Here is a 14,978-nt window from a genome sequence, read left to right as displayed (position 1 = left end):
AGAGAGAAAGAGATTCGTAATGGATGATGAAGAAAACATCTTTTGGCGAGAGCTATTTTGGCAAGATAAAAATTAGGGAAAGTCGGAGTTGAAAGTGTAAGATTCTCCCTTGTTTTCATAGCAAAGGAAGTTCTCTATTTAGTATGTTGTTTGAATCGGGTTTACAGTAGTTATGATTTACAAAAGCTATCAGAGTCAAAGATTAAAGAGGTCGATACTCTATCACCTTCCGTCAAACTAAACAATCATATGTTGGAGGGAGAATTTGGAGCATAATAATTGATGGTGGGCCTTCACTAAACTCTTTGTAAAGATATCAACAGTCTGGTTCTTTGTTGGAGTACACTAAACCTTTATAGAACTTCTGGTTACCTTCTCACGAGAAAAGTGACAGTTAAGTTCCATATGTTTTGTTCGTGAGGGAATTATGAGGTTGTTAGACATGTATGTGGCACTCACATTATCACAAACGAGATGTTAAGTTCACGGTTGGATGGATAAATTGAAATGACTGACATGATAATTTAACGTGGTTTAGTCGAAGATCTCCTCCATAACTTCGACCAACATTAACAAAGAACCCAATAATTTATTTATTAATAGTCACTACAATTGTAGGTTTAATTCATTACATTGGTCAGATATAACTGAATTAACAAAACTGTAGCACCCAACTCATATTTATAGAATAAACTAGAGTTTCCTAGTTTCCTAACGAATCTAGGAAAATTAGACGTTTACAAAAGATATTTTAAATACATCTAAATCTTATGGATCTTCACATATCTTGGAATATCTTCAAATATTTTGAACTCTTATTGATTGTCGGGTCTTTGTCTTCTTGATCTGTCACGTTATTCATGTATCTCGTTACCCCCCCCCCCCCCCCCCTTTTCCGAAAACACGGTAAAAAAACTACTATGATACCATGTTAAGTTTGTGTTTATTAAACTCAAAATCAATTGACAATGAGTGGAGATAACCTTCTCTTAGGTGGGACTATTCTCGCACGCCTCAGGCATGGCGTTCTTTGAGACAAACACTTTTTTTTTCGGATGACGTGGAACACATGTGGCTTTTAAGCTTATCACGTGTTGGTCTAGCTATAGTGTCACATTAAATTCATGACTATATGATAATCGAATAGATAAATTGAAATAGTTGGCACGATAATTTAATTTAGTTTAGCTAAAGATCCCCTCCATAATCTCAAACTATGCGCACTTAAAAACCAATTATAGATTTATTAATAGTCACCACAATTGTGGTTTGATTCGTTACATTGGTCAGACATAACTGAATGAATAAAATTCTAAGACCCGACTCATATCTATAGAGTAAATTAGGGTTGTTTGGTTTCTTAATTTTCCTAATAATCTAATAAAGTAGATTATATCTATCTAATAATAATAATAATAGACTATTAAAAGATATATTCTAGAATAATATTGGATGATTACAACTTTACAAGAGATACTCTAAGTACATGAAACTAAATCTTTAAGATCTTCACATACTTTAGAATATCTTCAAATATATTGAGCTCTTATTGATCGTCTAGATAATTTAATTAAAATATTAGACGACTACAAGAGATATTCCAAATACATGAAACTAAATCTTTCGGATCTTCAAATATCTTGAGTTCTTGTTGATCGTTGGATCTTCGTCTTCTTGATCCATCATGTTATTCATGTATCTCCATAGGAGACGTGGCAAAGTTTTCATTCGAACTACCAAATCACCAAGTAAAATGTTGATTTCAAGATACATCGTACTTGATCTAGACATCATGGGTTGTTTCTTAAAAGATTGAAGAATTGAAGGAGATTCGAGAAGAATACAATTACCTGAAATAGATCGTGTGTTAGAGAGTGCATATATTAACACACTTGATTCACCGAATAACTATTGTCAGGTAACGTAGCATCCTCAAAGGGTTTCCTCGTCTCGGTAGTTTCTTACCGGTCAGACTAATATAAAAACCAAGAGCAAATGCGTTGGAGAAGTATTTTGATTTAAAAATCTCAATAGTGTCACTTAAGAAAGAGAATCTCAATTCATACTTGAGACATTAGATTAATGGAGTTGATGTCCTCAGTAAAGGTGAGACAAGCGGGTTTAGTTTAGAGGTAAGGGTAGGCGTTCCCGCCCGATTAAAGATGTGGATAGATCCGAATTGAGTTGAGTTTCGAGCAGTCAGGACAAATTGTTAAGTTGACTCGTGCAAAGGGAATAACAAAAATTAAAGTAGCACGGATCCTAAATTCTTCCTAATTACTACTATAAATTAGGAGCGGGCAGAAGTCGAACCAATTGGCCGAACCAAACCAAGTCGAACTGCACCGATCGATTTTTAGGCCGAAACGATCACCATTCGACTCAGTTCGGTCGAAAAATCGAACAACCTAAATCGATCTGGTTTGGCCTCGACCTAGTTTCTAGAAATCGCTTGAACCGAACCGACCGAACTGAAAAATGAAATATTAATTTTGTAAAGTAAGAAAGTATTAAACTAAAAATAAATAAAATAAAATAAAAAACCCCTCGCCAAGTCTTTCATACTATTGACCGCCCTTATTCCTACTTATCGTTGGCGGTTTCATCAACAATAATTTTCACTAATTTATTGTTTTAGAGGTAAATCTTCACTAATTTTTTATGTACAACAATTTATTCTTAGTTAAGTAATTCAAATTATAGATTTTGCATTCCCACTTCTATTTTTTTAAGAAAAAATCGAACAATGATTTAGTCAAACCGCCTGAAATTTTTATTCTTAATCATTATGATTCGAACCAAACCGAATCGAACCAGCAAACCGCCTTCGGTTCAGGCTGAAACCGATCGGTTCAAGTTGAAACCAAAAACCTACCGTTATTGAAAGTAGCTTGCACCCACTTAGTGTGCCTGCCCGTAACTATGTTGTTCATAATAGAATTAGGCCTGAGAACATGAAATGTTGGGCTTAATCAATCCTCACCCAACTAGTGTGCCTACCCCCTAACTTAACTGTGTTGTTAACAATAGAAATTAGGTCTAAGATCATGGGAACAAAAATAAACTAAAAGCTTTTAATTAAAGTCCATTATAACCCACAAATCTACATCTCAAACCTCATCATTTAACACAAAACAAATAAAAAGACATACAAATTTAACTTGACATATATAGTAGTTTATAGTTTATAACACTAAGAAAAGCAACCCAAGCCAAACAAGGCTTAACAAGATCACTAGCAATAGGATTCACACCTCTGAAAACCCTCATACAACCAACCAGGGTACCAAACTCAGCTATACAAATCGTCAAACCCAACCGATTTGCACCCATCCAATACACAACCGGTTTCCAACACAAACTTAGAACAAGTTGAGTTAAACAAAGTGGTGGTATAAAAGTGGGTTTACGATGAAACCCACCTTCAGCCCAAACAAGCCATGAAGAAAGGCCCATTAACATTGATGAACCCAAACAACATAAATTTAAAACCCATAATGGTGGAAACCAAATTGGTTTTGATGATGATAAAATTGATTTGTAGTAATTTTGATTTGTACCAAAAAGGTATAAGGTAATTGTAGTGAGAGAGAGTGGTATTGTAAGAGCTATGGCTAATGACTTAAGACCTTTTTTTGCCATTACCATTTTGTTTTCTCTTCTACTTTTGGTGGTGGTGGTGGTGGTGTCAGTGGTGGGGGTTGTTGAGGTGGTGGTGGTGGGGGTGGGTTCATCTAATTTGATTCTTTGTTTGAGGGTATGAGTATCCATTGGTGAGGAACAAGTTTGAGAGAGGAGGAGAAGAGATGATGAGTTTAAAAGGGAAGAAGAATGTGTAGTTTTGGATTTGCTTGTTTTACTCAATGGTAGACACGTCGACCGAACTATAAGTGACGAGGATGAACACGTGTTGTTGCAGAAGTTTAATTGTGGGGAGAATTTATGCCAGCGAATTGAACCAAGGATTTGGTCTAACTACTAGAACTTTTATCTGAGTTGACAGCCTAAATTTTGTATCTGGTGTTTCATGTATATTTTCTTTTTAGTAAACAACACAATATCGAATACGGCAATACCAAATAACTCTACATATTTTGGTAGAACCTCACTCGGGTTAATGTAGGAGATGATGATTTAGATAACCATGTTCAATTGAAATTTTGCGAAAGTATGTTTAGAATAAAGTGTTATAGTTATATCAAATTGTTGTGTTTTGTATGTTGATTACGGTGTGTCCATATTTTCTCGTCTAATCCTATATTTTCAAATGAACCGAGGTTTTAAGACAGCTAGTTGTTATTCGCTTATTGTACAAGTCGAAAATAAATTCCCAAAAAAGATTTAGATAAAAAAAAGAAAGACTACATCGAGTAGTACTTTGGATTTCAGTCTAAAGTGGATTGAGTTTTCCCTCACAATTTCACGATTGGTATTTCACATAAACTAATTGTCCTTGTATATAATGGATCCACTACATTCAACTAAATATACTACTTTATTCATATAAAAGAAAGTTACGTGATGAAATAAAATATAGAGATTGCAAAAATGCGAAAGCTAAATTAATGTGTGCAATTACTCGATACTCATTTTGAAACTTTTGCAGCTCTTCAAAGAAATCTATTCGACAAAAATACGTAAAGAGATTATGATAACTAGTGAAGAAACCTTTATGTAAAGAAAATATATTCCACTCGATGTAATTGAATATCAGTTATAATAATTAAGGAAGAATTTTTTAGTTTTATACCGAAATAATTTACTGATAAAAGACATGTACTCCTCTTATCTCTTATCTCAATCAACTTGGATCAATCCTAAAAATTTGATGTTAAAATTTCAAAATGTCATATAATTAATAACCAAAAAGCTTAACTAAAGAAGGTTTCTTTATACAAAAAAATATTTGATGTTTGAAATCACTTTAGGGTTTAGTGTTTGAACAAGAAAAAGTTTGAAACTTAAATAAAACCTTAAAGTGAAAAAAATGGGACCTTAGGAAATAGTAAAAAGAAAAGCAATTACATTTAATTACATTTGAAACAAAATTATAATCTATTTTTTTTTTGTTTACGCGGTTTCTTACTTTCTTTCTTTTTTTTCTTGAAAGTTATAATAGTTGAACCAGTGTTACAAATATACATTATCGAGAAGGTTGTTAACCTATCGAGAAGGTTGTTAACCAACAAAATAATATGAGCAGTTGTTTGAAGAGAAAATAGTAAGGAAAATGTAAGAGAGACCTTCATAGTTTTTCAACCAATATAATCAATGTGAAAATGAGATTATTATTTTTTATGGAATTTGAATTTAAATTGTGATATTTAATTTTGAGATAGTTAGTCAGTAAATTGGGCAAAAATGATCACATCTAATTAGTGATTTCATGATCATTTGGAAAAGAAAATAAAATCAAAATTGAAAATTTAATTAGTATCCTAATTATTGAATGTTTTATAGAAACACCCAACTTAATTGATGGAGTAATAATCACAAACAACAATATCATATTTCCATCATCCACAACCTCAAGTTCCCCCTTGAAATCAAAAGAAAACCCACCTTCACCAATATTTCCTTCAAGATCTCCATGTATAACCAAACAAACAAACCTACACCCCCATTTTATACTTAATAATAGAGAGAGAAAGTAAAAGAAGAGAGAGAAAGAGTACAGAGAGAGAGAGAGAGAGAATTGAAGGGGAAGAAAAAAACTAACTCCGGCAGAGAGTAATGGCATTACAACCTCTGGTATAAGGGTTAGCTTGAGCACCAGTTTTACAATTGTAGTAAGATGCGCCTCTTTGAGAACAGGGTACATTGTTTTTCTTCAGCGCTCCATAGCTAATATACTGATTGGTTGCTAAAATACGCCGATTGATCTCTGAATCCATTATGAATTCTTCGTCGATTTTACAGTCACCCATCGACCCATTGCAAGCTACTGATGATGATGATGATGATCTTGTTGGATTAATCCATCCTAATTGGTGTTCTTTAGAAGCATCTATGGTTGAAATTGAAAGAATTAGAGTAATGGGTAAGATCATGGCGAGGATGATTCTGAATGAGTACTCGGCCATTGTTGAATGAATTCTGAACCTCTCTCTCTCACTTTTCGTTTTCTCCACCGATCTGACAAAGGGGAGCTGGGGGGAGGTCTGAGAGTTATAGACAAGTTTGAAGGAAATGACCTCTCCAGAGTAATGATTTACGTAACTGCCACTCTACTTAGTTTCTGAATTCTATTATCACTAGCCGTGCCCAACGGCAGGTCCCCATGGCGTCCTAGAGACCTAGACGGCATTGGGAGCAATAGGGTACGTTGGCCGCCACATAATATAATTACGGAGAAAACTAAAGCCAAGTCTATTATCAAAATTCATCAAATATCATTATTTATAAGAAATGAATACAATTGTAACATTAAAGTTGTCTCTTAATTCGTATGTTACTCGGACATAATTAAAACTGACATATTTAACAGTCCTATAATCACTAAAAAGAATGTATTTATTTCTTAACAATGAAAGAGTAATGTGATGATGAAATCAAGTAAACCAAAAAAAAAAATAAGAAAAAAACAATTACGCATAACAGAAAGAGATTTATGTTATTCGGTCGGTGAGACCTACTCCACGGCGAACAACCGCGCGGTGATCTCCATTATAACACAAGAGATTTGTGAGAATTTTCTATCTAAGATATCCTTAGGGTTTAAGTTTATATAGTCACTAAATCTCTAAACTCACTGTCCCACTGTCTCGCCGACTCTTTTTCATGAATACCGTTGTAATAGCCGACATAACATGAGTCATGTTGCGCTTGCACATACTTGCCTTGATTCAAAGATCAGTCTTCTAACGAGTTTAAAGTTTCGGAAGCGGATTCATGAATTGCAAATCGAGTTAGATATCAATCCATATTTAAAATACTCTCGACAATAATAATAATGATAATAATAAAACAGAATTACTACTATAAAAAAAAAAAATTAAAGGAAACCAAAAGAAAATACGTAGGAGCCTAGGAGGTGGTTGTTGATATTAGGTGAAGAAAGCCAAGGTTGGTCTTTGGCTTGGTTTTCAAACTAGTCCCAAACCAACCTACCTACACAGGTGGCATTCTCGTAATAAGAAGAGAAGTGAAGGGTTTATTTAGAATAACCGAGTAAGAGACGTTAGAGAGTGTGAGCAGAAAAATATGTGTGATGTGTCGGCGTGTCAGAATCCTAGAGGGGGGAAACCCCTCATTTGGAGATACTCCAAAGTTGACTTCCCCATACTATAGTTGTTGACCGGTATTTCGGGATTACTCTTTACACTTGTAGCTGAAATGGTTATCCGTTTGTCTCCATACTCGGTCAGTCGGTCCATGAAAATTGATTTAAAAACATCTACTAACTTTTAGTGCTTTGTTTAATTGAATTTTGTCTCTAGAAATCAAACTTCCCCCACTTCTACCACTACAGTTTATCTTATTTTTCTTTTTCTGATTTTTCTTTTTGTAGTAATCATAGTGGATTATGATTTATAGAAGATTAGGTTTTTTTTTATTGCTAAACCGTTTGAGTAATGTAATTTAGGGGTTTTTGGTAAGGAGACATTTGAGCTACGATCAATTAATACGAGCAAAATGCATGAACAACAAAAGAGCACTTTCAGATGAAATAAAAACTGTTGAATATTTAATTATGTGAGAAAAATATTAACGCTTCTCCAAAATTTTCTTAGGTAAAAGACCAACCCATTCTAGGCAAAACTCCTTGAGAAACTTTGATAAATATCTCTCCCTATCTCTTTACTTGTTCTAATTAAGGGAGTGAGAAAATCATATCAATGATTGTTCATCAAGCTTCTCTTCTTCCTACACTTTCATTCTCCAATTTTTCTTTTCCAAAATTTCATCTACTTTCTATATCAAATCTCTATTCCGTCAGTACTGACCATTAAACTTTACCAACGATAATATTCTCTGAAGTAAATAACATAAACTTCAATTAAGTTTAATGGGTTACAAATTAATTCATGACCTTCATGAAGAATTATATTTTGCTTGACAATGTGAAACTGAATTGAGACTTGACGTAGTAGACTAACGGAGATTTTTGAATCGAAGATGATCTTAGCCCCGTCACCCTTAGATAATATGCGGTCGAGCCGAGTCATAAAAAATGCACCTTTGAGTTTATTGGGATTTCAGGTGGTGCTGTCTGAATTGGTACTTTTTTTTTTTTTTTTTTTTGTTGAAAGTCTGAATTGGTACTTGGTAGCTTCAGCTTAAATTGGCCTATCTTTTACATACCCATGGAATGACAGAAATACCCCTCTTAACATTTCTAAGTTGCCGACAGTAGTTTAGTTGTCCTATCTTGTGCATTATAAAATGTGATCCCACTTGGTACAAACTTTAATCGATTTTGAAGTAATAATAGTACTTCTCAAAAAAAAGAGAATTAAGTATATTGCAACAAAAAAGAACTATACGGTACCAAATTATGCAAGGGATGAATGATCGAGCGAACCACAAAGATAGAAACTTCATTCATGATATGATCTTTTCAACATGTTTGTACTCGTTACACGAAATGATTGTGTTTTGGAACATTTTGTACATTTGACATTGTTCTAACCTAAAAAAAAAAAAAACAACTTATTACATACCATTCAAGTTTATTACTATTTCAAACTTCTACATCATAAACTTCCACATCAACATTCTTGGAGACAATTTCTTTTACATAGATGCACTTTTTTTTCTTGTTGAAAAATGATACCAATCAAGTACAAATTTCTTTAAGATAATACATCAAAGTGAAGACAGATACGGTCTAAATTTGATGATTTTCTTCTTCAACATCTACCAAAGCAATAAAATTGAATTAACAAATGATAGAGGATATTTTAAAACAATGGTCTGATCATTTCAAGATCTTGAATGTCATGTTGGCTAAGGGTATGACAATTTGAAGTGTATATATTTATTAGTAGATCGATTCAGTATCTTTAAAAAGAAGATAAATATCTTAGCTTTAGGAGGATTTCGGACAAGAATAGTAATGCTTTTTCATTGACAAGGGACCTTTTATTTTAAATGGGCCCTTGTTATAGGAGCAGAGTAAAAATTGTAGCACAACAAAATATTTGCTCTAAACCTCCTAATGGAATAGTGAAAATATTGTCTTTTTGACAAAAAAAAAAACATGAAATTATTTCCTGTTTTCATTATTCATGGATATAGGGGCAGTTTCCCTCACATCAAAATATGAGATTACTTTTCAACAAAAAAAAGTGATATCTTAAAATAAGTTGAATATTTCACAATTTCATAAACATATCTTAAAGCAGTGAATTTAGGAACTCATGTGAGAAAAGAACAAATAAATTATAAGCTAACAGTACAGGAGTTGATCGAAAGTTTAGCAGCACTGTTTTCTATATATATATATATATATATATATATATATCATGACTCAATTATGTTTCTTAGGGGTTTAAAATCAGCATTTTGATTAGTGGAAAGCAAGCAAGAAATTTCTATTTGATTAAATATACATACTTCACTTCTTTTTATGCTTTCCAAGTTTACTGTAAAAACCAATAAAGTCAGTTAACAAGATGACAACCTAAACACTCAACCAATGCCTGTAAAATGATGATGTAAGGATTCATTGTCGTCCTTTAAAACGATATTTAATTGGAATTGGGCTCTACCGAAAAACAGTAAAAGAACATTTATAACGGGCATAAAAAATTATAAGGGTACTAAAGAAAGGGGCAAAGTTATACTAGTGGAAGTGCCAAATCAATGATACAAATAGCGCGATTAGAACAGATTCGGCTCATCCACAACTAAGGGCATAGGAAAAGATAAACTTTTGCAGGAAGGAATTTACAGCAATGACAAAAAGATTATTAATAAAAGATAAATGGACACTTACAGAAAAACAGTCGGACTATCCCATTTCAAGAAAGAGACGGGGAAGACATAATTGTTTCTGTTGACCTTCCTAGTGCGGAGGTGTTGACTGAACACACAGTTCATTCTCATCTTCATCATCATCCTCGTCTGCACCTACCCAGTTACTAGGATGATGCTGTGACCATCCGTGGCCGTCCATTTCAGCTCTCCCTGCAAACTCGAAAAACAAATGGAAGTGATTTCCAGCTTTTCAGGAGAAGCAACTTAAAAACACTAAATGTAAACATGGGATTTTGACAAACCTTGAGGTTCATTGACATGATCTGTTCTTCTTGGAGGATGCCTGTGGTATCTAGTCAAGGAAATGGTCGACAAAACTACTTCATCTGAAGATTTATATGAATTCTTTTTGCCACGAATACGAGCAAATACATTCATTACATATAATATAGTTGTATATCTTCTGTAACTAATATATCAAGAATCAATCTCTTGGACTCCTCCGTCCACTCGATTTGGAAAAATCGATGTTTATACGGATGGAAATTGTTCCCCAATAGTAATGCTCGAGGTATCTATGTTAGCTGAAAACTATTTCTTCCAAACAAAATGCTAGGATAAGTAGGAAGAAGTATTCAGTAATTTAACCCGGTTTACGTATAGTTAAGTTTTTTTTCATTTTTCAGAACTCACAGTGGTACCTGATCGATATCATAGTTACTAGGATAGATCAGGAAGAAATACTGATATCGATGTCTGGAAGCTCAAATGGGAGAGAGGACATTCAGATTTTAAACATGAGACCAAATTATTTTCTTTATTTCCTCGACACTGAGGTATCTAAGATTCTAAATAATGAGCTAAGATTAGTGTATCAATTTCTAAGTTTCTAAGTGATAGGAGAAACAAGAATGCTGATCTAATATAATTGATACCTAAAATAAGGGTCGAATTTGAAGCTGAAAGTGATAATACGATGTATGAGGGGGGTTTGTGGGACAGAAAGATTGTTGGCTAACTGATGCCTAATGGTTATTTGTCTTCACATAACTCTTGTTATGGTACTATACCAGTTAATGCAAACTAAAACGTAAGTTCATCGGGAAGCAAATTCCTGGATAGGATTTGGGATTCCTGACCCAATGAAGACGTTTTACTGATTACCAAAGCAGCTAAATGTTTTTACTCATTAGCAGCACTATGTCGTTCAGGAGTCGGTACAGGATGGTGTAGTCTCTCGCTTCAATAGAAACATAGTATTTGGAGATTTTGTTTTAGCAATTGAGTTATCAATAAACTCAGGTAGAGTCAGTGTATGTTTGACAAGATAGGTATGGAATGATATCTACACATCCCTAGAACCCAGTCGTGTATTCTATGCTTTGAGATCCTAAATGCTTCGTTAGCTTAGACAAGTACATATGCTGTACAGAGAACAAAATTCAGGATACTCTTCATGCCCATCAGCATCATGTGCACTTTCTCTTGCAGAACCCGTCCTCGGGATACCCATTGAGGCAATCCTTTCCGTTACAGTCTGACCATTAGTCTTTGGACTTGCTTGTACTTCAACCGGCCCTCCTTCAGCACAACTACCACTTCTGGCAGCACTTGCTGTTTTTGTTTTCAGTTAGTGTAGTTTGGATTATCAGTAAGTATTGATTAAGCTTATGACATATGACAGGAGAATATTCAAACAGGTACTATAATATGTCAGCATTTCCACAACCAAAAACAATTACCTGAAAGTTCTGACCAGATTCTGGTATGATCCGATGGATGATCAGAAACAGCAGGTCTTGACCCCTCTTGATCTACGGAACCTGCTCCTCTGTCAGACTGACAACGTGTTTCAGGCATTGCTGCATGTGGATTTTGTAATGGGTCTCGTTGAAGTTGCGATACAAGCATTGTTGCTAAAACCAGTGTCACATCGAAGTCTGAATTTGACCCATCATCTAGACCAAATTTTGGTGCCATTAGAATTGGCCTGTTCCCCACAATCAATTTGTTTAAAAAAATCACAATTTTGTACGAAAGAAAACTTGAATGAAGGCATCAAATGTTTCAAATAAAAGAAAAACAAATGAACATGATATCCACTAACAACTTGAATGTAATTTGCTACAGTTCATGTCATCATGAAACATATCCAATATGTCACTAATCTAACTCATTCAGTAACCCTAACTTCAGGATATGAGCTGTTCGATGATTATGAGCTCGGTGCACATTCAAATTAAAGCACTATTGACAGTCAGTCAGCATTATCTATCAGCAGCGGTGTAGGAATAAGAGAAATGCTCGTAAAAAATAAATCTAAAATGATTTAAGAATATTTAGTATCTTACTCGCCAGCTTTCTCAAGAAATATGTGAATGTCAACTTCACATCCCTCGCAAAAGGAAAGAAACGCCTGGCATTTGAAGACAACACATAAATGGCGTCAATTAAAAAATAAATACAACCAATTACATCCTCAAACAATAATGACAAAGGCATTTCATGGAACATAGAGAAATAAAGAAGACTTAAGTAATTATATAACGGCATTATTTGAATATGCAAAGATGTCATTTATGAATCAGATCTCAGATGCTAAAAGAAAAGGATTGTCCTTTAATATCGTATACAACTGAATTTAGTAAGATGATTTTCGTCAACCAATTCTAAAGTTGACACAATCACTACCAGAGGTTAAACCTTTTATAAAGTAGACTAGTATAGATAAATTCAGGAAAATGGTCTATTATACCTTCAGTTCCTTCACCGCAAAAGTCACATCCACAGGATCGCCACTGTGAACGTATTGCAGAAACTCTTCGCTTGGATCAATCCAGAGCTGAGTATGTAGGGCTTCATCACTGTGGTCTACAATAGTATACTATAGAAACTTAGAGCACTTCTGGAAAGAAACTCTACCAACATTAACATAGCTCAAATTGTTCAATATGCTTGCTTACCTTTCGTTATGTCTATATAACTTCTAAGTTCAACTGCTTTCCCTCCTATTTCATTTGCAGCATCAGAAGGTAAGGAAGTTGGTTCTGTAGCGATCACGGTAATCTCCTGAAGGGATGACTGAAAATTAGCAAGCAATCTGCTCAAATCACGAGGTCTCACAACAAAACTACTAGGGAATCTTGTCCTATCAAGAGAAAGGTGTTGTATGTCGGGTTCCACATTGCACGTAATCCAATAGGCTTTCTTCATGCCTGTTCCAAGTTTAGAAAAAAGTCATTTCACTATGAGGTTATGCAAATTCACAAACGACTTGTTTGAGTAGGATAATTTCAATACCCATAGACAATGAACTGCAATATAGTATAATATGCGGGAAAAGTAGAAAATCGACTGTACTTTCTAGAATTCCGTATTCCTAGAACTAAAAACAGTTGAGAGAAAGAGAGAGAACACGTAGACTTACCGTTAAGACAATCTAAAGTCCATTGTACTTTTGATGAATCCGAGTTCGGTAGTACTACACAAAGGCGATCGACACTTGTAACAGGTGTTCTTAGAACAGAACAAACAGCCTAAAACCAAAGCAAATACAAATAATGGCTTAATAAACATCTTAATAACTTCAATACCATCAAAAGGATAACGAAAAGAAGATATTGAGTACCTTTAAAAGCACACTATATTGTACTTCTGAAGAAGAAATAGTATAAACATCAAAGAAACTAGGTTTAAACGTTATAGACTGGTAAGCAGATCTGGATGAATTGAGTGTGTGAAATGCAAGCTGCATAGAACAAGAACATAAAAAAAAATTAATTCCAATTGGTTGAAGTCGAAATAGCACAGTAACTTCAAAGTTCAATCACTTTGAACATCAGTCTTATCAGAAATCTAGCAAATTTTCACACTATAAAATTCAGTAATGAAACCCTAACTGATCAAATTATTGTTCTTATTCTAATCTGCCATTAACATTGTTACAAAATTCAGATGGATGAAGGAAATTTAGGGATAAGTACCTGAGATGAAGAACCTTGGATTGAGAGTTCGCTACCGACGCGAGCAAGGCAGATAATGGAACGACAGAAGGTTTTCAGAGAGTTCCCGCTCAAGCTTAGCTCCATTCCTTTTTCCCGCCTGTGCTCAGTGATTCCATAAGTTCAACAAAATAACGTTCCGTCGTAAACATATTTCGTTCTCCCTTTTCCGTTATTTCGTTCCTCCCCCTAATAACAGAGTAACATGTCCGTCAGCATTCAGCAATGTCGTGTCATGGCCCATGGGCCAAAGTTTTGCCACACAATGTTTGCTCGTTTATGTATCTTTGACTCTATGTCATACTTCATTTTTTTTTTTTGATGAGATATGTCATACTTCATTTCACATTTGCTTCTTTTTTCTTTTGTGAAAAGAGTTGCAGTCCTTAACAAAAAAAAAAATGAATCAGAGATGGGTGTCGTTCTTATGGCTTTTATTCACATTATTTCTATTACTTTGAATATTTGAAAATGTTCATGTCAGTGAAATATTAATAACAACTGATTTAGTTTTCACCATTCCCAAAGAAAAATTGATAACGATTTACAAGTTACATGTTCATATTTATTCTTCAAATACATTATTTGTTGATTACTCTGTAAATTGTCTCAAAAGATATGTAATTGTTGGGTTATTGGTGAGGTTTGATTAGTTGAGCATTTGAAATTGAAATGGTCACGAGATTGATATTTGAGATTTACCGTTCTCACAAATATTGTTTCGTTATATAAATAAAATAAGTACACGATGTAAAAGTTAGTTTATACAACTTTTAGAATTAGATTACATGACAGTTTATATAGTTTGTCTATATTTTTTCCTTCATAAAAGAAGATAATTTCAATAGATGTTCTCACTAAAGTAGTAGCTAACAAAAAAAAACACATAATTATGAAGCACAAATAGGAGAATAACTATTACGCCCTCCAAAGAAAGTGAAATGAATCGATGGTAGAGAATTTACTTCTCTGTTGCACATCAACAATAACGAATCAATATGACCACCAGACTTTCTCTCAGGGATCTTGAATGGCCTTATAAACAGCATTGCCTTC

The 14,978-nt window shown here is 34.1% G+C and overlaps 3 protein-coding genes across 5 annotated transcripts; all 3 read right to left on the bottom strand.

The window, feature by feature from the left end:
• Nucleotides 1-3,060: 3,060 nt before the first annotated feature.
• TSPO (TSPO(outer membrane tryptophan-rich sensory protein)-like protein) lies at nt 3,061-3,786 on the bottom strand. Its single transcript, XM_086649073.1, has one exon. It carries the CDS (start codon nt 3,769-3,771, stop codon nt 3,157-3,159), a length of 615 nt encoding a protein of 204 aa, XP_086505199.1. The 5' UTR covers nt 3,772-3,786; the 3' UTR covers nt 3,061-3,156.
• Nucleotides 3,787-5,452: 1,666 nt separating this feature from the next.
• On the bottom strand, nt 5,453-6,122 carry LOC147534058 (rapid alkalinization factor-like). The gene has a single exon (XM_086650658.1). The coding sequence runs from the start codon at nt 6,081-6,083 to the stop codon at nt 5,715-5,717; it is 369 nt and encodes a 122-aa protein (XP_086506784.1). The 5' UTR covers nt 6,084-6,122; the 3' UTR covers nt 5,453-5,714.
• A 2,394-nt stretch (nt 6,123-8,516) lies between these two features.
• Nucleotides 8,517-14,161, bottom strand: RAD9 (cell cycle checkpoint control protein family). 3 transcript variants are annotated; one of them, XR_015228059.1, is made up of 11 exons: nt 13,905-14,111; nt 13,550-13,669; nt 13,349-13,457; nt 12,885-13,136; nt 12,677-12,792; nt 12,273-12,337; nt 11,664-11,911; nt 11,373-11,535; nt 10,224-10,264; nt 9,941-10,131; nt 8,517-8,859 (listed from the first exon to the last, which is right to left on the bottom strand). XR_015228059.1 is itself a non-coding variant. In XM_086649557.1 (10 exons), exons 1-10 carry the CDS (start codon nt 14,007-14,009, stop codon nt 10,010-10,012), a joined length of 1,341 nt encoding a protein of 446 aa, XP_086505683.1. In that variant the 5' UTR covers nt 14,010-14,161; the 3' UTR covers nt 9,719-10,009. The 3 variants fall into 3 exon arrangements, 1 of the variants encoding a protein (XP_086505683.1); XR_015228060.1 differs by having other exon boundaries at nt 8,517-8,632; XM_086649557.1 differs by lacking the exon at nt 8,517-8,859 and having other exon boundaries at nt 9,719-10,131; nt 13,905-14,161.
• Nucleotides 14,162-14,978: the final 817 nt, after the last annotated feature.

This window comes from Eschscholzia californica, unplaced genomic scaffold, assembly GCF_041429995.1.
Source record: "Eschscholzia californica isolate CP2 unplaced genomic scaffold, dmEscCali1.0.p SCAF_6, whole genome shotgun sequence".
Lineage (NCBI taxonomy): Eukaryota > Viridiplantae > Streptophyta > Magnoliopsida > Ranunculales > Papaveraceae > Eschscholzia > Eschscholzia californica.
This window is presented reverse-complemented; position numbering and strand designations above follow the sequence as displayed.